The following is a 26,379-nucleotide window of genomic DNA, read 5'->3' on the forward strand; positions in this document are numbered from 1 at the left end:
CATGACTGTGGGTAACTGCAGAGGAGCTGGGCTTGTCCTCTGCCCTTGGTTCTTGAGGAGGATTCTCCTGAGGGATGGCTAGAGGAAGTCTAGATTAAATGGCTCTCAGACATCCTTCAGATTTTCCATACTGTGCTTGCAAGGCTTCTCGTCTTTAAAACACACTCAGACTCGCACTTAAGATTCTAAACACATAGAAAAAAGTGGAATTGTTTCTTTTTCCTTTGTTTCTGACTTTCTCTGGTTCATAGCAGTTATTCCAGTTTATTTACTGTACATTTGGCAAGATGCAAGAATCATCAGTGCACTAGTTCCCGTGGACTGGGTAAGTGCTACTGAACACGTTTTTGTGGCCTCTGTCCCTTGCAGGAAAGGTGAACCCAAAATAAAATCATTACACGGCTACGTCTGGGTGGTGACTAGCTCATGTCCATGTCACTACACTCCAATGTCCACGCAAACTGAGGTCCACTGTTTTCATTGTTGCTTCGTGTCAGCAGAAATCGCCTCCTGGACAGCTTCAGGGACTGTTCACCCCTTTTGTGAACAAAAGACCCTCCATGTCTACTTCTCTGTTCCCCTCTCATCTGCATGCTAGGTCATAGTCCTTCTTATGCGTTGGTTTGGTTGGAGATAGGAAAAGGACTCATACACACTTTTGTCAGGGTGGGAGGTAAATCTGCCCTTTTTCAATACTCACCCTAAGGGGACATTAGCAAACACCATCTGCCTTCACATGCAGGATCTTGGAGAAGCCAGGTCTCTTCTTTAAGGCCTATTTTTAAGAACAGACTAATGTCATTGATCAGACCTGGCACCTCTAGGACTACATGCTGACTGCATGCTGTGTATTTTAAATGTCAGATAACATGTTGGATCTGCCTTTGTCTTCTCCCAGTATGCATCTCCAGATGGCACGATGGATACACAGCGGGCTGAAGCACTCTCTGTTAAATCTGTCCTTAACAACAGCCCACACAAAAATGTTATGAGTAATATGCTGTTTTGCCAAAGAGGACACCCTGTACTGAATCATCGGAGGAGAGAGAATTAGTTTGGCCCTTGAGCCCTTACCCACAATACCTCAGTCAATCTCACTATGTGTGTGTGACTGTTTCTCAGGAATGCCTCTTAGGGAAAGGTGATGCCCACTGGCACAAATCATCAGAGGCTTTTATGAGAATGTTCTACAGGAGAAAGCAATACTTTTCTGTTGTCACTAACATATTTTCAGGCTTTGTAACGGAATCTGTTTTCAGGTTTCTGAAGGGCACAGGCCTATTAATATGTGCAAGGTAGGCTGTGCGAAAGGATTTTTACCTGCAGCTTGTTCACCATCTCATCAAAGAGCTTAATGGCCTCAGGGCTGTTGGGATCATCAAAGTAGTCCGCTATCCCAATCTGCACCACAATGGACGTGAGGTTTCGGCACACACCTGGAGTGGCGAGGGACAAAACACTGAAGAGCTTAAAGAAAAAACATGGTGAAAGCAGGGGGTGTATACAGTTTAAAAGGTATAAGTGGGAATGCTCAACAACTGAAAAAGTTAAAATCTGGGATGACACTGGTACATACTGTTGAAGTGCAGCAGGGGTTTGGGGAGACAGTGGTATATACTCACTGTTGAAGTGCAGCAGGGCTTTGGGACGACAGTGGTATATACTCAGTGTTGAAGTACAGCAGGTCTTTGGGGAGACAGTGGTACATACTCACTGTTGAAGTGCAGCAGGGCTTTGGGGAGACAGTGGTATATACTCACTGTTGAAGTGCAGCAGGGCTTTGGGGAGACAGTGGTATATACTCACTGTTGAAGTGCAGCAGGGCTTTGGGGGTGACCGGTGTGGAGGTGAGCACCAGCATCTCCAGGCCCTTCAGCCCCTCTCTGCACACCTCTGCTGCCACCTCCTGGTTGACTTCGCTCACGTGGTCCAGCTCCAGGACCTGCAATCGCATGCAGTTCCTTGCTGCCACACAGAGAGACACACAGGGACACAGAGGGACACAGATGGACAAAAAGAGGGTAAGATGTTCTTCAGTCACCTCCTTAAAGACACCATTGTGTTTGCATTCAAAATGGATGGACAATACAGAGTTGTAAAATAGTAAAATAGCAATTCATTTAGCAGACACATTTATCCTGTAATTCTTATCTGTCTAATCTATCTATCAATGCTTTGTCTATAGCATTGACTACTTATTATTTTAATACCAATACTAATCATAACATTATTGGTATTCAGCAGATGCTCCAGATGATCCAGAGCAAGTTATATTGGTTACAGTTTTTTACAATGCAATCCATTTATACAGCTGGATATTTACTCAGGCAATTGTGGGTTAAGTACCTTGCCCAGGGGTACAGCAGCAGTGCCCCAGCAGGGAATGGAACCGGCAACCTTTCAGCTATGGGTCCTGCTCCTTAACCACTATGCTACAATGCCGGCGCTTCATAGATCATAGATAAATGCACAGTATTGTTCAAGCAAGATCTCCCCATATTCCCATTTCCTTTCTATCTTCTATCACAGAAACGTGACCTTTTTTCAGCTTGAAAACATCAGGTAGGAATGAAATTTCCTGTCCTTCTCAGTCATATGGAGGGTGGATCTCTTTGTCCTGACTGTTTTAATTTCCTCTTCACCGCTGCATCCTTTGCACAGCTAAGGGAATCTTGATCTCAATATGTTACAGCAGGATGCTCAGAGGCATTACAGAAACACCAGTCAGGTCTTTTTCTTCTAAAATAGGTTGATGATCTGCTTTTATCAAATGCACCATGAGGCGTGAAAATGCAGAGGTCTTGAACATCAGTTTGTTAGGGAACATATGCATTCTGCCCCATGGCAAACTTGAAAGGCACATATGCCATTTTTTCCACAGATGTACACCATCATATAATTTTCAGTGTCTTTATTCCAATTTAAAACAGCATGCAACAGACCAAAGAGGCCTGTGTAATGCTAATCAGTGTTATGTGGACACAGAAAATAGAGAAGATTCCTTCATGAGTTTAGCGATAAAATGCTTGGGTGAACCTCTGCCTTCTAGCTTGTCTGCATAACGAGATCCCCATGAACTACGATGGTTCCATGTGTACAAATACGAGGTCTTGTTTGCGTGTAGTTTGCATGTCCTTTTAGACATTGTTTGAGAGTATCTGCAAAGGTTCCTCATAATCCAGCCGACCAGCATGACACTATGCAAGTCCAATACTCCACAACAGAGCCTGGGAAATGGTTGATGCCCAACTTACTGTCAGCCAGCCTGCTATGTCTCACTCACCCAGTGACGCCAGCCCCTGGACGCCACACCCAGCCCCACCCACTCCCAGGGCCCGTAGGTGTGGCCAGCATCGGCCAATGGTCTGCAGGCATCGGTTACTGAAGCGGGCCGGCTGCTGGCTGGAAAAATGGAGACCAAATAATAAGAACAACACACACACACAGCGTTTGTACCCTCCGACCAGGCAACTAATACGGGTACTCAACGCACCTAATGCAACAGCCTTATTCACTATAGACCATACCTCAGAACCTTACTAAATAATGGTGATCATAATATGACACACATATCTTCGCTTTCTATGGTCCTCACCATGGGTGCAACGGCGCCACCTGCAGAGAGATGATGTCTCGACAGCCAGCTCCTAGAGCCCAGATCACCTCCTGGCCAACCGGATCTGTGGAACTCCTGAAACAGAATCCAAATTTAAGAGTGCTTGTTTCACATCTTTATGTGTGCCTTTGTCATACCTGTATGTGTGAGAGGTCTTTTACGTGCATGTATGTGTGTGTCTCCTACTTGTATGTGTGTGAGGTCTTACCTGTACATGTGCAGTCCTATACCTGTTTGTGTGTGTGTCTCCTACCTGTATGGGTGCATGTCTCTTACCTGTGCATGTATGGTCTTATACCTGTCTGTATATGTGTATTTCTTACCTGTATGACTATGTGTCTTTTCCTGTATGAGTGTGTGGATTTATACATGTATGTGTGTTTCTCTTACCTATAAGAGTATGTGGATTTTTACATGTATGTGTGTTTCTCTTACCTATAAGAGTGTGTCTCTTATCTGTATGTGTTTATGTATCTCTTATGTGTGTATGATATCCTACCTGTATGAATGTGTGTCTCTTACCTGTATGTGTGTGTTGTGTCCTACCCATATGAGTGTCTCATACACACCTGTATGTGACGGCCTGTAGGGCACGGCAGTAACAGCTGGCCAGCCACAGAGAGCGGTCAGTCAGGATGTTGGGACAGTGAGACACCTTCAGGATAAGCAGGTTCCCACCTGCAGCTTTCAGAAGGGCCTCTAGCCCCTCTTCCAAACACCCACTGGGACAGGAACAGACAGGAGTTTGGTCCACACAGAGCTAAAAACTGTTAACATAGATTTGTTTCCTCTCCACAAAGATGCCAAAAACTACTTGGAGACAAAGCCATTCACCTTGAAAAAATCATTCTTGCTCCTTGATTACAATATGTGAGAGCACTTTAATAACCTCAATGAAACTAAACAGCTCATTGTACAGCCATTTAATCACATTTACAAGCTGTTTCCTGAGAAGTTCCATAATATTCTGCTGTTTTTGTGGCTACTGGCGGAATTCTTTGAAAAAATAAAGAGATACAAAACATCTGAACTAGACTGTGATCGATTCCTAAAATGTTCTCCCATTCAGTAAGCCTGCCGATGACCTCCACTCCTCCTCCGTCGACAGACTGGCCACAAACCCACATTCCAGGCCTGCCTCATGTCTTGTGCTCCTCAGCTCAACTCCACCTTAAAGAGCACCGGGCTCAGTGCTGTTAACCCTGCTCAGAGTCACTATACAGACTGCGAGTCCCCGCTTGTGTGTGGCACGCAGGGCTGAGGGACATCAGAAACGTGACTGTCTGTGGGGAGGGGAGGTGACAGATGCGCTCAGGAGATGAGATTTAGTGTCCTGCAGGCTGCTTTCTGCTGCTGAGCAGCCACAAAATTCTGCGTATTTAGCAGTGGAAAAAATCTCATTGCCCTTACCGCACCAGCAATAACACGTCCGCAGATATGCAGAGATTAGCCTTGTCCTGAGAAGACAGGCTTTTGTCTCCTGGAGGTTATTACATAGCAGCTGCTCATAAAAGTTTGGTGACACAGCCTATTATTCAGATGGAGCTCATCACACTGCTATGCTTATCCTCAAGGTCGCTTGAGCACAGAAGGTGAGAGGATCTACACCGGAGCTGCCAGGAGGCCCCTCACCGTGTGCTTTTAAGGTACTCATCCTTGGACTCCTTCTTGCCCCTCTGTCTGGGTTTGAGGTTCTGCAGGATGAGGGAGTGGGTCTGCGTGCACCACTGAGACAACATGATCAGGAACTGTAAACACAGACACAGCAACACACCTGGAGTAAGCCCACAATGCAGCACAAGACGTCCATTCACAACTAATATGTCAAAGTGTACAAAAAATATGTAAAATCATCATAAAAAGACCAACGACCAATCAAAAGACCAAACCAATACAACTGGCAGACTCACCGGCATCCTGATTATTATCTATCTGCATAATAACATTAACAGTGGGATTCAAAATATAATTTTATACAATGTATTCTGTGTAATCCATTAAATTGTTCAGATCTGTTTCTGGCACAGCAACAGTATGTTTAAGTATCAGCAAAAGCCCTGGGAGCTGAACCCATGACCGACATGCCAAAGGCTCCATCCACAACACAGAATGCTGCCTTTAATACAGACATAGCACTGTTTAAAGCATACATTTAATTATTGTGATAGCCTCGCACTTCCTGAAAATACAGTACCACTCAAAAGTTGGACACACTACTTTCTTTATTTTTACTATTTTCCACGTTAGCATAATAGTAAGGACATCAAAACTATAAAATAACATAAACAGAATCATGCAGTGACCAAAAAAACAGCTCAAAAGTACAGTATCTTATGTTTTATTAATTAGCCAAAAAAATATTTTTTTTAAAATTCAAAATTGTTTTGGAAAGAAATTCATACATAGGATTCAACTTCATGATTTATATTTGTCTAAGAAAGATTTTTTTTTTTGCATTTAAGCATAAGTCTTTAGTTCACAATGTGTTTGAATGCATGTTTCCCATTCTCTTAATCAGCTGTGTCCAAACTTTTGACTGGTACTGTATATATCAAGCCAAAGTATTCCAACAGGGCTATACAGCTGTAGTTGTTAAACAGTTATGAACAGTTTACAGGTGGTGACAGACAGCAGGACGGGGGCCGGGCGTGCTGCACCTTGGAGGATATGCGGGCGTTCTCCAGCAGGACCCGGGTCCACACGGCTGGGTGGCGGGCCACGAACTTCCAGTCGCGGCACACCTCGGCCACCCGCAGCAGTGTCTTGGTGTCCAGGTAGGTGAAGATGCAGAAGAGGGCGGCACGCATCTTCAGGACCTCGGGGCTGATCACCTCACTGGACTTAGAGGGGCTGCCCTGCCTGCCGGGTTTGTAGGCCCCCTCTGACCGCCCTGGAGAGCACATACACACCAAACACTTCCATTACTTTCTACAGGCACAATGAAAATCAAATAAACTTAATACAGAGTAGTCAACATCCCCTGTGAATGTTAATGGAAAAAAGTTGTTTTACATGTCATTCTGTGTGACAGTGCTTTCTTATCTTTTAAGTAAATGGGGTAAATGGGGTAAAAGTTTCACACAAATACAATACCTAAGAGAAGGACAGTGACAGTGCATAAAATGCACATAATGAGTCACTTTGTTTGTTTAGGACAGTAACTCACACCATACGTGCTCATCTATGGTAAGAGTGGTTGCTTATAGTGTCCACAGTGTGGCGCCAAAGATACATCTGAATTCAGTGTTACATAAGAAAATATGATGCCTTGGAAAAAAGAAGTTGAAGATTGCTTTGCTGTCATGTCACTTGAAAGCCAGGCATCTGGATTCTTTCAGCTCCCTTTTAATGTGCAATCTACAATTCTGTTACTGAAAGGATAAATCCTTGAACAAACCCACAGAAAATGTGCCTGTCATCAAGGGAGGGACACCATAAAATGAACATTGCCTATTTCCTTGAAATTATTTCAGTGTTGTAGCTGGAGAGGTGATCACATCTGGCTGTCTCATAAATGGAGAAGTGAGAAACACCAGACTAATGCACATGCATGTTAATATACTGCAATGGAAGGACTGCCTCAGGGTGTGTAGAAGAGAGGGAGAGAGAGCATGCTGAGATCAGTTTGACTCCTTGGCCCAGAGGGGTTAGAGAGAAGATATCTAACTATAGCTTATTAGCTTATCAGCTGCACATATCAGAGGCAAGAGAAATACCCTGGAATATTAGCAAGTAGGTCAAGCCATGCATATCATTGGGGAGCACGTATACTGCAGAATTTAACACTGCAGGGAATTCATGTGTCATATATGTACCAAGCCAAACAATAGAACTTGGATCAAATCTGCCTCCTCAGACTTACAGAAAAATACATCTGTATTCATCAAAAAGTCACATGTTGAGGATGTAGTTATACAACGATTCGCTGTACTCCAATATTGCTGTTGAAATGGTTAGATGCTACTCTCTGTGTGAAAAAGCAAGCTGAAGAGTCTTCAATGCCTCTTCAGGGAAGACATTGCAGTGGTCTTCACCCTGGAGACAGTATGCTTGAGTGTGGACATTACAGGTTCAAGAACTCACAGGATGCTACTGTAGGTTGCATACATTCCAGGAAACTGAGACCTGAGAAGGTGAACTGATGTGAACTTTGTAAAGCTCTTTTCTTCAGAGCTGGGGCTCCTAAACCCTTACCACACTCTCACTGACTTTGAAGACTATGGCAGGATCACTTTAAGACTATAATCAAGCCAAAGGGCAAAACGTGTCTGGAAACAGAACATCTTATCTTGAACTACTAATTTCACACTTGGGTTGCCCCTGCATTCCGCTGGGTAACTAAGCTGTTAACATGAACAACATCAACAACAACACATTGTGAAGAGTGGCAGTTTCAGGAAGTGCGGGGGGGGGGGGGGGCGCGCCCCGTGTTACCTGATCCCAGACGGTACCCGGCCTTGGAGGAGGCGGAGTGCTGAGTGTCGGAGGAGGCACGCCGCTCCTGCTCCCAGGCCTCCGCCTCCGACTCGGTGGTGCGGGAGCCGACGTCGGACACGTCGCCCTCCTCGCCCTCCGTGCTGTTCCGGTAGGGCCGGCGCTGCCAGTTCTGGATGGCCTGCTTGCGGAGCCCCCAGCCGCGGGACGACGCCGCGGCGGCACTACGCTCGTAGCCTCCCTCCCGGGACTGCACGTGGTAGTACTGCGTCTCGCCGCACTCCTCCAGGGGGTTCAGGTCCACGCTGTCGCTGTCGTAACCCCCTGAGCCCTGCGACGCCGACTTCACCTGGCTGGGCACAGGGGAGCAAAAGAGACACATTGGTCACCTGCTCCTTTTTCTCTCACATACAGCATATTCACATGCACACACACAAAATGTTAGCATACCTAAACACACATGCATGAATGTAGTCACACAAATACACATAAAAACACACCACGACTCCCCTAGCACACACACACAGACACACACACACACACACATAAATATACAGTATCAGTAAAAAGTTTGAACATAACTGATTACGATACTAGGAAACATGCATTCAAAGACATTTTGATCTAAAAACTTATGCTTAAATGCTTTAAATTTGTTTCTTAGACAAATATAAATATTGAAGTTGATGCCTATATATGAATTTCTTTCCAAAAACTTTAAAAAATACTAACTTTAACTTTAAAAAATATTTTAGGCTACTTCAAAGAATCTAAAATATAAGATAGTTTGGATTTGTTTAACACTTTTTGTGTTACTGGTTAAATCTTTTTGTGTTATTTCACAGTTTTGACATCTTTACTATTATTCTAAAATGTGGAAAATAGTAAAAATCTATGAGTAGGTGGGTGTGTCCAAACTTTTGGCTGGTACTGTATAATTAATGTAAATGCACACATACACAGTTCTAAATAGTTGATATTTTAAGTTTAAAGGATACAGTTGATTTACCTCACTTATGTTTTACTAAAAGCCACTTAAGCTACGCAGCTTCATGTTATAAAGTCGGGTAATTCCTGGGAGCACTTCTTACAGAGCCTCAGCAGTACTTCCCACCAGAGATTTAGCCAAGAGCCTCACTCATAATTTATCCACTGCACTTTAAATACTAAACTGTTCCTCCTCTTGCGCTTGAAGGGAGATTGTACTTGTTAACCCTTACATTTCAAGCCATTGGTGCTGTATGTAGGTCATCCTGGGCCGTAGGTAATTTCTCCATATAACTGTTACCGAGTGTTCCTTTGGTTACAGGCCATCCTAGATTTCTGCACTGAACTCTCATAAGCAAGACAAAAATGTTCACCATTATGATTATAATATATATGTATGACCTATTTGCTTGAAGAGCAAATTAATGCTTTCCACTACTTACTTCACATATTCTCTAACCCAGTTCAAGACTTGAATTTTTTGCTGTGGCTTTCAAGGTAAAACTGACTCTACCATCATCAGGTGCAGGACTCAAATCATTACACTACATGAACTTGATTAAATGTGACTCACTCTGAGCTGTGTCACCACCAATCACCTTCACTCCTTCATTAATCGTTTAGGATGCTTTATGGTATGTACTAAGCTGTTTCAGAGCACAGGCAAAAAGATATTTCACGGATTTGAACATCCAGCCTTTTCCTGTTCATATTGTTTTGTTCTTCTCAATAGGATTCAGAAGGTAAAGAAGACCCAGGTTATAGAATCAGAGCAAAAAATGGAATTCCAGAACTGTCAGACAGATACGTAACAAACCGCCTTAACAAACCTCTTAGTGGGTAAACCATATAGCATGTGTGACCCATCTAAACACAGTAAAACACTGACTTGTCAAATTCACTCTTCACAGGAAACCTATGGGATTGTGGGTAAAATGCTGAGCACTGTCCTGCAGAATATGAACAAGCTCGTCAGTTAGGATAAGAGGGAAGGAAAGTGCACTTCAGACACTTCCTGTCACCACAGGAGACTTAAGTGTTTCTCAACAGGACTCATTTGATGGTCAAAAACAAGCCTCGCTCGGTTAGGCCTCAAGCATGACTACCCAGAGCCGAGAAAGCAACCATTAGGCTGAATAGCTAATTTCAGTGTGTGAACTTCCTCTGTAAAACAGGGCCAGAACAGTAGGGAAGCACATTCCAATCTATAATGGAATACTGGAATCCTCGGAACTACTTTCAAAGACAAACGCCATTACTGTGGTCATTTTTTACATCCAGGTCATCAGCTTATACTAAATTTCAATGCATTTTTGCACCACGTTCCTGGCAGACCCAAAACTATAGAAGAAACAACAGAGACGCAATTGTGAATCTATGAAACAGACACAGTAGTCACAAAGAGTCTGTTTATTCAGCCATAGACGCAAAACTACCCTTGCTTATTCAAGCTCCTCAGTGACTCATTGTGTCTGGCACTGGTGTTCCAATGACAGCATGGTTGGTGGGAACTCCTATTAGGTACAGTGCGTCACTTATGTGTTTAAATAATCATCTGTGTGTAAAAGACAAGATGAGTTATGCTTGCTGTTGTTTTATAAGCCAATGTCAGATCTGTGCGTCTATTCCTATTACAAATTAAGCCAGTCGGTTTATACTACCATTCATGGCAATAGTTTAAATCCCTCAGGCGAGTTAATACTGAAAATACAATGGGATGGAAACAATTCCTAACAAAGGCTAGTACTTCAGCGATTGATTCCCAGTCAGCATTGGTATGGGAGCAAGGAAATCACACTATAAGCATCCTTCACGAATCAATGACCCAGCAACACCACTGGAACAAACCACATACCTCCAACTATGCTCAAGAATGAGCGACAGTTTCAAAAAGTACAGTATTAGGCTAAGAAATCTTGGGTTGTAAAATAAAGATGTCAAATAGACTGTGTACTGAGTTAATGAAAGTTGAACCAATCAAAAAAGATCTCAATGGTTTTATAATCTGTGGCTGCCAGACATTTAAAAGTATAAGAAAGGGCTGTTCTGAACAAACTTAATTACCCGCGTATTTGCTTTTTTGGAAACTTTAAGTTTGGTTGACTAGTAGTTCATGTACTTTGTTGTTGAGACACAGGTGCTTGTCATTCCATGACATTCACTCAAGGGACCCTCTTCCAGAGCAAGTTACAGACACCCATTTATATAGCTGGCTATTGAAGCTATGCCTTAAAATACTAAAAATATTAAATATAAACTGCCAAGTATTAATTGTGCCAATATTTGTCATCATATCATAAATCACTACGGCCAGCCCCTACAATATTTGATCTTTATACAGAAAGTAATTTGGGTCAGAGCCAGTTCTCTCCCTTCTCAGACCATCATTTTCAAACAAATGGCATCAAAAATGCATTCAAATGTAATATGGCATTTCACTGCATTGAGCAAATCACTGTTTCACAAGGAGAACGAGAGACAGGAGAGACTAACTGTTTTGTTATCTAAGAGCAGACATATATCATTAATCTCGTTAATCCACTACCACAACAACTGAGTTACACTGAATCACAGTAAAGACAATCAAAGGCGTTAAAAGACATTATCCAAACAGTGACTTATGGGTGAAGTACAACATCAGTTAATGGAACCTTCTATGTTCATGATTACATTACATTTTTGTCATTTAGCAGATTCTCTTATCCAGAGTGAGTGACATAGGTTACAGTTTTTATGTTATCCATGGATACAGCTGGATATTTACCGAAGCAACTGTGGGTTAAATACTTTGCCCAAGGGTACAGCAGCAGTGTTCCAGCAGGGAACTGAACAAGCAACCTTTCAGTTACAAGCTCTTCTCCTTACCACTACAACACACTGCCCCTACACAAAATGTAAGACATTTGATTCCTCTGAGCACAAGAGACCAATGTCCTTTTACCTGGTCAAATCAGGTCAAATACTGTAACAGTAAAACTGCCACAGAATAATTGTTGGGATTTTTAACAGGACTGAAATAACAGTGACCACAGATCAGCGTAATTATGTAGTACAGGTTATAATTGGAAATGGTTGCTTCTTATTTTGGGGGATGGAGAGAGACAGATGGGCAAAAGCTCATCCTATTCAAGTCATTTGGAGCAGATAATGAAACTGCTGTTCCATTCCAAAACAACTTGGCCCTTTATATTTACCTCTATAAGGTGAGGAAAGTGAGGGGTGTTCCGAACAAACACAGTAACACACAATAACACCCCCCAAATTTGCTCTCAAATTTACCAACTGTGGTTGGTACTGTGTTAGCACTGTTGTTAGTCAAATTGTGGTTCACTTGTTACTGTTTGACTGAAACTCCATGCTATCATTTGGCCAGGGTGGAAGCGAGTACCAGATTGTAAAGGTTATATTACAAAACCATACACAAACAGGACACAATGCTTCTGGAAAAATGCCCAGTCCATGGAAAGCCAGAAGTTCAGTGCATAACATTTCTTTAGACAAAAATAGTCTTCCTGTTCTCGCAGATAAGGCTTTAAAATGCACTGATGTCCATGACATCAGAAGCGATTTGCAGCGTTCACTGCATCGTATTAGCCCTGACGCGCTCCTCTGAGCTTCATGTCAAGGGCCTTGGGTCTGCACATCCCTTCTTCTTCATGGCTGAGAGATACCGCACACTTCACTGGCCAGTCAGAATGTAATGGCCGTGGCACTTCAAGCCAGCCACTTGCGCCCATGACTCGCTGAGACCATGTGTACACAGAGCAGGGTAATATTTAATTCATGGAAGTATGGAGGGGTTTCACATAAAAAAGAAGGCTGCCTAGAGAAACCTTTTTACAGACCCACTTCTGTAAGTGCATATTAGCGGAACACGTCTGTGTTTGGCCTGTGTCTGTCAGAATGGCCCATGTTGAAGCAGTCTGCTAACACAGTCCACTCTAACTGGTGCATGGTGCAATGCATGAGGAGGCAGTGAGTGTGTGAGTATGTGTGTGTGTGTGTGTGTGTCAGGGGGCACTTACCCAGTGCTGGGCGAGGATCGTCGGTCTGATACATGGTACACTCCCCTGGACCCCACTGGAGCGCTGGAGTTTCTCTGAAAGACAGGAGGTAAGAGTGTGAAGAAAAGAGAGAGAGGCAGACAGAGAGAGAGATGGCAGGAGAGACAGGAGACCAGAAAGAGGGATAGAGAAACAATCAATATTAATTCAATGCTTTAATGTTAACTGAAACCAGAAGCTATAGCATAAAAGCCATCTCTGCAGCTATCTTTATAGACAGCCATCAATAATTAGGAGACAGAGATTCACAGAGATTTAGCATTATAAACCATTGCTTAGATAGGTGCAACAGAAGTCTCAATTAAATCTATACACTCGTCAAATTAAAAAAGGAAAATGAGAAACGTAGAGACAAATAAACATTGCTATATTTTTACATGACTAATATCAAAAAAATCACATACTGTAATTCATAGTATATTCATCTGCAATGAATCAAATAAATCAAAGGAAAGCCTCAGAAGCACTTGTGTTTCTCCCCATTGTGTATTTTAATATATTTAATTGGCTTGTCTCAAATAAGCCGATCTGAGCAATGGCAGGAGATCACATGATCTCTGCTGGGAAGTGAACAGGGAGACCTAGATGAATTGTGGGCCTGTGTTTGACATATTTCTTCCCATCTCTCAGGAGGCAGGAGCGGGAGAGTACTGCACTACAGTGTAATAGATGATTGTGGGCCAGCCCCAGGCGTCTGAGGATGTAGGCCAGGCCTGCGCTGTTTCTGACTACGCTTACAGGCTTCTGCTTGGGCTCTATGCCACTCAGCGTCAAACCGCCAGCAGGACAGGTGCCCATGCTCCTCAGCTCCTGTTCACGCCACACTCCCCATGCAAAGGAGAGAGAGATTTCAGCAACTGAACAGCCAGTCCTAGACATTAAATACCTAATGGACCATCAGTCCACAGCAACTTATGCTCAGCCGTAACTAAGCAGCCCCAGAAACGGTAATGTCTCCCACTCGCACACTAACTGGTTGTCTTAATGAGTGTCTCCCTCACAGTAACTGCAGTACCTTCAGTTCACCACTAGGTCTACCACAGCAGTTTCTGTTGTGTTTTACTTCTACTCCCCCTGCTTCGTGTGGTTACAGTCTGGGGCATTACAGGGCAGGCATTCCTCTGTGCCAGCATGCCAGCTTCTGTCAGGCAGGCAGGCAGAGAGTGCACATATGGAGCTTCACTTTATTACTGACCCTGAATTCAGCGGCTCAGTTACCACCTCCTGGCAAAGTTCACTGTGCAATAACAATTCAGGCAAATATGCTCTAAATGGGTCCTACATAATAACAGTTAGCGCAAATCGTTTTGTGCCTCGTATCTTTCCATCTGGCATTTTGTCCATGATCTCATGACTGTACAATCCATGCATGGGGTGAATTTTTAAAAAAATTTATAAACCCCACAACTGGACATAATAACTGCTGTTTTTGTTACTTACCTGTTATTACCCTTCACACTCTTCATTATTTAGCTATATGTTACACATTTTGATATCCCAGTATACAAACATACAGATTTATGCAGCTGAGTAGATGTGATTTTTACTTGTGCTCAGAAACAAGTGTTCTTCCAGGGTAGTGGGCATCCTGATGATTTTAATAGGTTTTGCTTTAATCATAAGACATCATTCAGCAAATATAAAATGAGAGAAAACATTGCCAAGTTGATGTGCAGTGCATTCTAATAAGGCTACACTGCCGTATCAAATTTAATGACCTGAAGTTTTTTTTAATCAGTATGACATATTCATAAAAAGACAAGCAAGCTACCATTGCTAAAAATATTTATTTGATGATTAGCAGATGATTACAGCATGGTTCATAATTTTGTGTTGAACCAATTCCTTGCTCCCCAGAGAATTGAAATAAATTATGAAAACACATTTAATTAATAGAATAATAAATAAGGGACTTGATGTGCACTATAAATTGACATCTTAAATGAGCAAACTGCAGAATACATGACCAGAGGACTTTGTAATTTTGACATTTACAGTTCAGTGCATTCCCATCTTGAGGAATAAATATTTAACATGCATTCTGCAGTGATATTTATTACTTCTAGATGAATTAAAGGAAAACTCAACTGCTGTGAAACCACATAAAAACAACCATTTCTCATAATTCTGTCCTGCACTATATACAATATTAATCTGATCCTGGATAGCTAATTACAACAGTACATAAAGTCCGGTATGAACCAATAGTTTTCGCTCTGCAGTCTTTTTCATTACGCCTTGGTTAACAAACTGGATTGTAACAGTGCCCTCCTTACTTGGCGGGTGAGGCCCTTGGAGCCAGGGATGCTGCAGTGGCCCAGGCTGCCGTTAGGGGTGGTCCCGCAGCTACTGATAATCTGGAGCTGCTTCTCGGCGCGGTCGGCGCGGTCCAGCAGCTCCTCAATGAACTGCTGCAGCCGGACTTTGGCGTTGGCCTCCCGCGCTGCAGTCTCCTGGAGGAACTGGTCAATCTGCGCCACCTCCCTGCAATATTCATTTAATAAGCACTGTGAATGAGGAGACATATAGACATGCCTATGGATGAATACACAGCTTCATACTGGAAAACGTGCTGTCAGGTTTTTGTGGTAAGGTACTGCCTCATGCATATTTTAAGAGGTGGTACTACTTGTTTGAGAACACTGGCACATTTTTGTTGTGATATGCGCCATGACTTTCTCTCTCTCTCTCTCACTCACTGCAATGCCTGCTAATTAAGTGTAGTAAAACACTAATAAATTCCCTGGAAATTAACCAAAAGTATTCTCCACTTCTGAAATCATTAAGCTGAAATGTAACATGACTGGTCTTTCTAACAATCAAAAGACAGCGTAAAAACAGCATGGTGATGTGAAACAAACATTTCTTGTGCATATATCTTACAGCTGCCATTTTGTGTTCTCTGCAGAGTCATATCACAAGTTGCAGATGACAAATGACAGCTAAAAAAATCTGTGTGACAACAAAGGCATCATAGAGCAGGGGAATCATCCACTTCAATATCTCAGAGTTAAGATCCGATCCCTCCTCACCGCACTACAATAACTGTGACATTAACGAGACTCCAATGTTCCCAGCCATAACAGAATTATTAAAAAGCGGCTGTGGCCAAAAAAATATGGGTGTCCTGCATATATTTGATAAGCAACTCGGAGTCTGTTTTTGGAAAACTACATTTCTGTTTGTCATCTGAAGGTTACTGCACTGTCAGTTCTATCATCTGGGTCGTTTCGCGTGAGATCAGCACTTCCGACGTGACCCCCCCTCTGGCACAACCTGCTCTGATTTTCTTGGAACATGCTCTTCCTCTTGTCGTCAAGGGTGCAGTTCTGGCCAAACTTTTAATAGCATGGTAAATGGGTATTGAAAGATGGTTCATTTCATTAAAAAATATCATCAGTTCTATGCATACTTTAAAGACAGACACATTTCCTCGACAAATGAACACGTACCATCTAATTATCATAGGGCATTGCATTTTTCTATATATTCTTCCGTTCTCTGCATACTGGAGACAAAAATACCAAGTGATACAAAGTAAAGATGAAAAGCTGCAAGGTCAAGTGCAGCCAAGTCAACGTCAGGTTGGGAGCTGTACTTGTTTTATGAATATGGTATATGATACGGAGGTAGGCATATTTTGAAAAAAATCACTGTACATCTGTGCAGGTCTGTTGCATTCATCTGCAGTGAATGTATAATTTAAAGGGTGGAGAGGCCTATGCATCATACCACATCCACGGGCCTGGAGGATGAAAGCCGGAGGGGGGGATGGGGGGCTGACAGTGAAGCCGATTCCATCACGCTACAGCGGCCCGCCTTCCACCCTGACCTCCTTGAGGAATTAACAGCGCGTCCCGGAGCACTGAGCTGTGAAGGACTCCTTCTCCATATTCCGACGGCCACGGAGGTGACTGCAAGCCTCCGTTGCGCAGGAATGCCCGTGATGCTGGCAGCGCCAGCCAACCGACCATTCGAGGATTCAGCCGAGGCCCTAGTTATCATTTCATTTGTCATGTTTACTCACACGGCGGCTTGTGTGTATGTAGTACATTGGTGGGAAACTACGATGTCAAATTGTCTAGTTAGCCAACACATAGCTTAGGTTCTTCCAGCTTGTTAGGTCTGCATTTATGCCAGTTCATTTAAATGTACACAAACTAGCAATGCAGAACAAGTTAAATGATGTACATATGAAAGTGCACTGGAGACTGAGAGAAATACTGAGACACATTGCTGAAGTCAACATGGCTTCACCAGACCAAAGTGACTCAGCTGGTACCATGAGCAATGGGAGATCCTGAGAGCAGTGGATGTAGGGAATGCCGCAAAAAAGCAAGCTTTGGATGGATGAAGGAATGATGTCAGTGATTTCGTAACTCGGTCCACAAGGACACTGTTAACACATCATTAATGCGGTCCTCCCTCAGAGACGCACACATTCCAGCAAACACGAATGCCAGCACTTCCATCATCACTTCCCCTGGCCAGCCAAACATAACAGCTTGAAAACACTAAGTGTGAACAGGTTTCCTGTTGTCCGTCTTAATTAAAGAATGGACTCTTTGCCCTGGAGGTGTGACTCGCGAGTGAATGAAAACAGACAGTGTGAAAAAAGTGTTCTGAAGTGTCTGTAGCCACTGGGGGGGTTATTATTATTACTTTGCTGAAGGATGAGTGATGTTCTGCAATGACATGGCAGTGTTTCTCTCAGCTATGAGGGGGAGTCACATGGTCAAACGCTGCAGACATGAACACACACACACACACACACACACACACACACATCACACATACATCACACACACATACACATGTAGACAGACAGCACACATAGACAAACACACACATTCACACACACAGGTGATCTGCTACAACCTGTCGTTGGAGCATATGAGACATTGACTGATTTTATCTACACATTGAGCCCCTGAGTTCCTTACAGCTTTGGACATAGCTCATTAAAACAGAGTAGTACTTTAAACTGTGTATACTACATCTGGTGCATGATGTTAACCTGTCATTGAAACATGCTTTCTGCCCAAATTAACTCTTTGATTCAAATTAGGAGCATCAAATGATAGCCACTTTCTCTATTTGCGAGACAAATGTGCATATGTTTTATTATTTGATGTTTTAAAGGACAGTTACATACATAAACATCATGCTATACATCATAAGTAGTATGCAAAAGCATTTAGTTCATAATAGCTTATCAAAAGAACTCACTCTCCCCTTGAGTAAAATGGACAGGGTCTCCTGGAGACCAGGAATGCTGGAAAGCATTCCTGCTCTATCACTTTGCAAAGAAATTCACATGGATTTCACATGGCAGCCTCCATTTTGAGAAATATGCAACTCTTAAGATGAACACATATTACAATGGATTGCATTATTATGCATGACAATGACAACAAAAGCAGAAAAGGTCAGGGGTAAGACAACTGTAATGATAGAACAATAACAGAGGGCAGCCCCTGGTACTCACAGGTACGTAGTCTATTCTTTCCATTCAACAGTTACCTATTGTATGCGTTCCACAAACACTTCGTAACCAGTTAACCCGACTGTGTCACTATGACACCAGGGTGCTATTCTACAGGCCCACAGTGCTATGACAACTCATCAAGAGTATCAATATATTCCCTGGCAATTTGTAGCAGGTAATTTCAACCCATCCCTCTACCCTGCTACCATTCAGTGCATGGCTGCAGCCACTGAGAATGAGGACTTACTTGGAACAATGATGAGGACACAGAAAACCCCACAACCTGTTCACTGTGTGAACTTGATGATATGAAATCTTCCCTCTCTTGGGTCATAACTACTTGATGGCTGTGAAAGGTAATTTAGCCAGAGTGAGTAATAGTACATGAGCTGGAAGCAGAACCTGAAATGCAAGGTTGGCCCAGAACCGGCAAGCGGGCACGTTCTGTAAGGTATGAGTCAGCACTATTGGCTAAAAAGGAAAACATATTTTTCTGCAGACATTCCAGTCCTGACTGTTCTGACATCATTAAAGACGACCTTTACCAAAAATCTTAAAGTGAACTGGTCTTTAGTTTGCAATTTAGTTAGCACACACATCAGAAAGCAATGATAAAATTTCTCTATAATCACAATCTTTTCTTCCATATTAAATTTGATATTAAGTTAAGTAACCTTAAGGTTAACTCATCTTTTTTCCCTGTACTTTGGAAATGCCTTTTTTAAATGTTAATAATGACTACCATCATAAAGGGTCACCGCTTTTATGTATTCTGAATGCTTCAGATGTAATGTTCACAAAGTGAGAAAAATACAATGTTTCAACGTTTCAAAGTAGCTTATGCGACAGTATTCAAACCATGTGTCTGACCAGTTGCTGAGAGCTGCACTTTAACAGGAATGCTTTCATGTTGACCCTCCACTCTTTTTCCTTGCTGAAAGACGGCAGAGCCGGTAACTCACTCCTTCTTAAAGCCTCTCAAAATGCACTGAGCACTCAGCAAAGAACCTCCTTCTACACTGGAAAATCCGACATCACACAATGGCCATAGCAGTCAATAGCCTTGCAATTCATTCAGCTTTCCCTTATTACAATGCCAGAAACACAAGCTGCCATTGAGAAGTGGCTTTGCTTTTTTTGGACCGCAATCCCCACGGCAATGGAACGGCGAATCAGGACAAGAAGCCTGGTTTTCAATGCCCTCTCCAGAGGTGTCTGGTTCTGTAGCTGACTCACATTAATGCCCTCTTAAAGCACTGAAACCCTGGAGAGTGCTTCCAAAAATCCAAGGCAGCAAAGGAAATCAATTCCAAAGGAAATGCAGTACAAAATATTAATTGCTTCTACACTTGCAATACAGTCAAACATTCCACTAGTTAGAACTTTCAGGCCTACTATTTAGGCCTGAAAAGAGAGCAGGCAAAATGATCACAACAAACAGGCTAACTCAGGGAGGAAATTAATGGTGTCCCAAAGTCATCTGGAATTTAAATATATTATTATATAATCTTCATCCTAACATTGACCAAAAACTTGCTGTTAACCATGTTGCCTACCATTCTTTTACCTTATTATTAACCTATTATATTAATTATAATCAGAAAGAATTAACAGCACTGATTGAGTTGTTAGTGGATCTAAGAATTATACGAGTTGAAAGGGGGTACATAAGGGTCACATTTTGCTAATTCACGGGCCGCTGCTCATACAGCGCGACAGGGAATGACAACAACACGCTCACGCGTGCAGCAGCAGCGGCACAGAGCAAACCGCACTGCATTTGGCTCCATGACAGCATTCCAGTATCCAATCACAGGCCACTGCCCGGGTCATTGCGCTCGTTTATTATCTGACTGGCTGCCCACTGGACAGATATGGTGCTGTGGACCTGACAAATGGTGTAGAATTAATGCCTCTTTACCCTGGGTCATGCACACAATGGAGGAATGAGGGGTGGTTAGATCACCTCTCCAGGGCCTGTGCCCCTGTGTGTTATAAACCCCTCAGAGTTATATGCAACCCCCACCCCCCACCAATTGACATTGGACAATGGTCTCAGTAAGACTCAATCAAGCAATCATCAAAAATGCTGTCAGTCACTCTCAGCTGTGAGAGGCGCTATACTCCAGTATACTAACAATATCATGATTCCTGTATTTAGATGTACCAAATATTAATGAGGGATATGGTGAGCGCCTTCCTAAAGCAATAAACTGTGGAATGGTGCTGATTCCATCAAAGTTTCCATGGCAGGGTTCTCTGTTTGCTTTTCGCTGCTGATCACATCTTGAAGGAGAAAGGGGCAGTGAAATGAAATATTGCTTCTTATTTGCTCAGCATTTGGAGTTGCCTTTTTCATTACAACGCTGGTTTCCACTTCACACAGCCTATCCCCTCCCCCTTTGTCTTTGTGGAATAAATCAAGTATTCGGCCTTCCACCTGCCACGGCTAAATCTGTGTTTGACAGCTCGGTGAAACAGGTCCCTGACAGTAGTCTTTATTTCCTCTATCTGTCTCTCATCCGTCTTCGGTAAATATGGCCCTGACAACAAGGCAACCTCACAGACAGCTCTGACACTGAAACCCTTCAGCAGAACCTGAACAGACGAACACAGATCAAGCATACCTATCCCATCACATGCACCAGACAAGCCCAACTCCTGGCCCACATGGGACATTGTGCACGTTTAATGTATAGTTGATACAGATGCAGGCCATTCATTAAGGTCAAGGTGAGGCAGACTGGCATTAATAACTGGCATTAATAATGCACTGTGCACAGTCATACAAAGAATGGTTCACTCAGAGGATCTAAGATGCTTAAAGTTTAATAGATTCACTGTAGAGCTAAAGCAACACTGAGTTTAAGGGATGACTTTTGATAATTATTTTCAGCCTCGACCTTTATCTATTTGGGCCAATTTATGTGTTACATATGTACTGTATATTATTCATAGGCGTGGCTTAGCTAATTTGTTTACGGCTGTTTGAGAAAATTATAACTACAGTCCCACTCATTAAATGCCCTGAATTGTTATTTTTCAGTTTAATATAGAAGAATACACTGACTTATTCTTTCTCGTAAAACTGCTTTAAAACTTACTGACCTTTTTCTTTTTCAAAAAGCAAGTTATCATGCCAGGTCAGACTACAGAGTTGCAAATTTCCATATACCCTAGCATGCATCAGCATAAACCACAAATGAAGGGCATCTCCTGTACAGAGGCCTTTAATGAGCCGGAGTCCACAGAAGCTCTCTGAGATCTTTAGCTGTCAGCCTGTCAAACACCATTTGTCATCTGGGTCATACCTTCGCTGCCCATTGACGTCTTTCCCGTCTGGGAGCCAGACAGCGCTCTGAATAAACACAGTCAAATTACCGCGAATCGCCGTCAGCAAAGAGCGCTGCCACGAGTCCCAATCTGACCGAGCTATGTCTGCAAACACACTGAGAAGGGAAAAAAACCCTGCCGTATAACGAGGGAGCCATGTGTCTTTAAAAGGAAATAATCCTATAGGCCCATCCCCCCCCCCCCCCCAACTCCCCCCCACCCCCGGCTCCCCCCCTCCCCTAGCATTCACATCTCATTTCCCCGCAGTCTCGGTTATATCTGACCATGTCCCCACATGGATGGGCCAAATTTAAAGTGACACAATGCATAACATTTCAGTAGTCTGAATATAATCACATCAATGGCTGAGGCTCTGCTCCAGTTTATGAGGTCTGGGGGCGGGGTCTAACATTTGCCACAGATAAGGGGCGTGCAGTACTGAGGACGTCTGACAAGGTAAGAGTCAGGCCTTTGTGAAATGCATTTCCGTTTTCCATTAACACGTAAATTACCTGTAAGGAAAAACTTACCTGCTCTCAGAGAACAAAAAAAACACATCTAGCTGATAAACAATAAGCAGGTCTAAAGGTCTACAGACACTTTGCATCTCTTATCCAACTATTTTAGCAAACCTTCCTCAGGCCCTCAGGTAATTAACTTGGTAGAATGCTTTCTGTGTTAGAATGCAACACAATTATGTATCTGTCAACTCGCAGTGCAGCCGTAGGCATTATGTTCCACAGTAATAACACAGAAAATTATATTAAACAAAACTAATTTAAACAGAATAATAACAAACTGTGCTTAATATAATAATATAAGTGCTTAAAACAAATTTAAAGCCAAAAACATAGCTTACTGCAGATAAATGCTGCATGCAATGGAATCCTTTGAAGAGCTCTCACATCATGCTAGGTCAAACTATCATAATATAACATCAAGAAGGGGTTGGCAATATGGACTTAACTGACACCATTATATTACTAGGCCTTTAGGATGCTGATGGTTATTGTGATTTTTTTTTTTTTTTAAATGTATTTTTTTAACTGAAAACTGAAAAGCAATATTTCAAAAATGACATCGAGCATAGGCATATTACCACAACAGAGAGAACAGGAAAAGTACAACAATGTCAGACATGGTGCATATGAAATGTGCATTCAACTCATAAACCAGAACTTTCCTCCAACAAAGAACACACTTGTAATGAAACACTACAGCGCTTCAGGCCATACCTGTTTAAAAGGATAAAGCTGTCAGCTTCAGCTTGTTTCACTGTTGAAATGCACTGTTATTGCCACCAGTGTTGAATGCTTTGTCAGATGTGACTACACAGATATGTCTGTGCAAATTTCCCTCTTATTAAAAAGACATTCCAATTGCCAGACATTTCATACAGAACTGCACCAGGCTACACATCCATTGATACTGCAGACATACATCTATCACCTGCACATTCAGCACATACAATCCTACACATTTTTAACAGAACTGCCTTTTAGAAAACATATAACTACTTATTTTTTATTATGTAACATATTTCTTTCATTTGGAATATGCTTTATATACTTCAGGTGAAACAGTTCACACTTCACTGTATTTCCAGTACGAATTAGGTAGCATTAAAACATATTTTTCAGTTGTGACTATGTTTGATCCCATTTGCTAAAATTAAAACATCATTTTAATCAAATGTGTGTCAAATATTTTGATAGCATTAATTTCTTTTGAACTTGTGGGAAAAAGCTGGCTGCTGAAATGTTGAAAAGGTAGTGCCGCTTAAAGGCAACATTACGACAGACTATCTCAGTAAAGCAACAAGTAGTTTTCACATTTCTTAAATGCAAATAGCATTAAGAAAAACTTCCCAGACGTACCACCCTCAAGAACGTTATGATTCTACATAAGTAAGGCATTCATAAGCAATACAGTACTTAACGCATGCTTTATGCTGTATGCTATGAATACATTACTCACTGCTGCTTGTGCGTCAGCTCCTGCTCCTTGTTGACTAGGTCCTGCTTGAGGGTGGCCAGCATCTCCACAGAGACGTCCACCTGTCGCGAGAGCTCCGAGGCCTTGTCCTCCAGGTCCTGCTTCTCCTGGCTGAGCCGCACGCTCTCCTGCTTGGCCTTCTCCAGCTCCGAGCTCTTCTTCTCCAGCTCCACCTGCAGGCGGCCCACCCGCGCCGCGATCTTCTGCTCCACCTCCTCCGACAGCTTCTCCAGCCGCTCGTCCAGGTCCAGCCGCTCAAAGGCCCGCACCTTCAGCCGCGCCAGGCCCTCCTCGTAGGCCGCCTCCATGGCGCTGGCAGCGGCGCTGGCCGCCACGGCGATGGCGGTGCTGGGGGAAGACGGCGCGGTGCTGGAGGCCATGTCCTTCTTGATGAAGATCTCGCTGAGGGGGATCTCTACATCGGGGATGTAGCGGGTGGCGGCCAGGCCGAGGTCCTCAGAGCACGGCAGCTCGTACGGGAAGCGGGGCTCCTTGGCACCAAAAGCGGAGCGCTCCAGCACGTCCTGCAGGCCAGCCGCGGGGCCCACCAGGGGGACGAGGGCGCCGTCGCACACGCTGTTGGACTTGGACAGGACGTAGAGGGTCTCGTAGGTGTGGTTGTACTCCAGGTGTGCCCGCAGGGAGGAGAGGCTCCGGAAGCGCTTGTGCTCCCCACAGCGAGGGCAGCGGTACGGCAGGTCCAAGGAGGCCATCTCGCGCTCCGGCTCACGGTGCGCCGCCGGGCCTGCAGGTCAGCGCGCTCGCTCTGCACCGGGCTGCCCGCTTCATCTCCAGAGCTGGCGGCCAGCCACAACGGGGGAGCTGGGAAAGAGGAGGGTGCCCTTGATGCGCTGAGTGACCATTGCCTCCGCACAGCAACCAAATTGTGAATCTAATAAACAGCCTGACACACGTAGTCTACTGATGTTATTAGTCAGTGCCAGCAACTGCTAATCCCTGCTCCTCTTCACAGGTTCTGCCAATTCTGAAAGAGAAGGAAATGAACAGACAGTTTATTAGTACCACACACACAAACACACGCACAAGATATTCATCATCCATGTGGGCAAACAATGCTGTGGTTACAAGTGGAAGATAATTTTTGTTCAGGTATATGAAACAATTTCCAAAGTGCCAAAGTATAAAAATATAAATACCTTTTTAAATTTAAATACCTCTTTAACGGATATGGCTTGGAGCAAAGCATGCTATCTTTTTGCCTAATGAAAACCGACAAGATTAGTTTATCGCACCAGAAACAAACAGCAATAAATAGCCTAACTAGAGGAGCATTTTGACACAAATGTTATGTGAATGAAATAAGGACTGCTCCTATTGAATAAGAATTGTAGACATCCATTTTTAGTACAGTGACAGATTGCAAAGGAATTTTACATTTTTCATTATTAATGGCTCAGTAGACTAATCGTTAAAGGGGGCAGTGAGGACTTTGAAGGTCATTGTAGTTCCCTCCAAACGTCATGTTACGGTATTTTTAGATACATATTTAAAATGGATGGAGATTTTACAAATGACAACTCTTTAGAAGGGTATTCAAAATTTCATTTAATTCTGATAGTAGTTCTGGCCTTGATCCAATGAACTTACACAATGTAGCAATTCTAAAACAAGAATTACTTGCTTTATAAACACGGTGCTTTGGCGTTTCTGTAACTACCTCAGCACCATCATAGGACAAAAACAACTTTTTTAATCTACAGGCCTACATGCCATATGGCCCTCATTCAACACCTTCCCCAAGAATCCACAGTGAATTAGCCCTCTGTATAACAGTATATACAGGCAATGTCTGCAGGGAGTGCCAAGCACTGTGGCACTGACATCAGTTAGCAGAAGGTTATCAAGTTCAGAGCGCTTCCAGCTAATGATACACATGGGCTGCATCTCACTGACTGTCAATGTGACTCTCTACATCTACAGTGCTCTGAAAAAAACATTCTGCATTGGTAGATATTTTGTGTGCTTTTCGTGTTTTTGGTTGTCTACACTGTGTCATCAGGTCCAGGTAAATGAGCTCCTTCAAGGGCACATGGAGTCATTTGTCTAAAATACAATTTTCTTGCTTGTATAGTTTGCTTATAAAGTTTTTATTCTGGTCACATTTGCCTTTGAAGCTGGAAAGTAAATTAAACTGCGTCAGTTTCTCAATTTGCTCTGCAGAGGTCTCATGATGAATCAAGCTATTATTCCTCATATTAAAATTAATAGCACCTTAACTATTAAATCAATATTGTGGTATGTTCTGTGTAATGTTAATGATTTTTAAAATTGTAATAAGGTGATTACCTGCTTAGAGCTATGTTAAGTGGAAGCGAACAGAAATCGTGTTTTAAATTAATCTTGCAGTCACTCCTTGTCCAATAAATCAGACTTATATCATATGAATCATAAAGATAGAAGATGTAGCCCATGGACCATTGTCCTGGCTTAATTATTTCTCA

At 42.9% G+C, this 26,379-nt stretch overlaps 1 protein-coding gene across 1 annotated transcript; it reads right to left on the reverse strand.

Moving 5' to 3' along the window:
• Positions 1–252: 252 nt before the first annotated feature.
• On the reverse strand, positions 253–24,695 carry LOC118792897 (F-box only protein 41-like). The gene is made up of 12 exons (XM_036550736.1): positions 23,900–24,695; positions 15,378–15,585; positions 13,063–13,136; positions 8,051–8,403; positions 6,274–6,506; positions 5,249–5,364; positions 4,186–4,338; positions 3,596–3,691; positions 3,284–3,402; positions 1,807–1,965; positions 1,321–1,436; positions 253–775 (listed from the first exon to the last, which is right to left on the reverse strand). Exons 1-12 carry the CDS (start codon positions 24,628–24,630, stop codon positions 713–715), a joined length of 2,421 nt encoding a protein of 806 aa, XP_036406629.1. The 5' UTR covers positions 24,631–24,695; the 3' UTR covers positions 253–712.
• Positions 24,696–26,379: the final 1,684 nt, after the last annotated feature.

Source organism: Megalops cyprinoides, chromosome 18 (genome assembly GCF_013368585.1).
Source record: "Megalops cyprinoides isolate fMegCyp1 chromosome 18, fMegCyp1.pri, whole genome shotgun sequence".
Lineage (NCBI taxonomy): Eukaryota > Metazoa > Chordata > Actinopteri > Elopiformes > Megalopidae > Megalops > Megalops cyprinoides.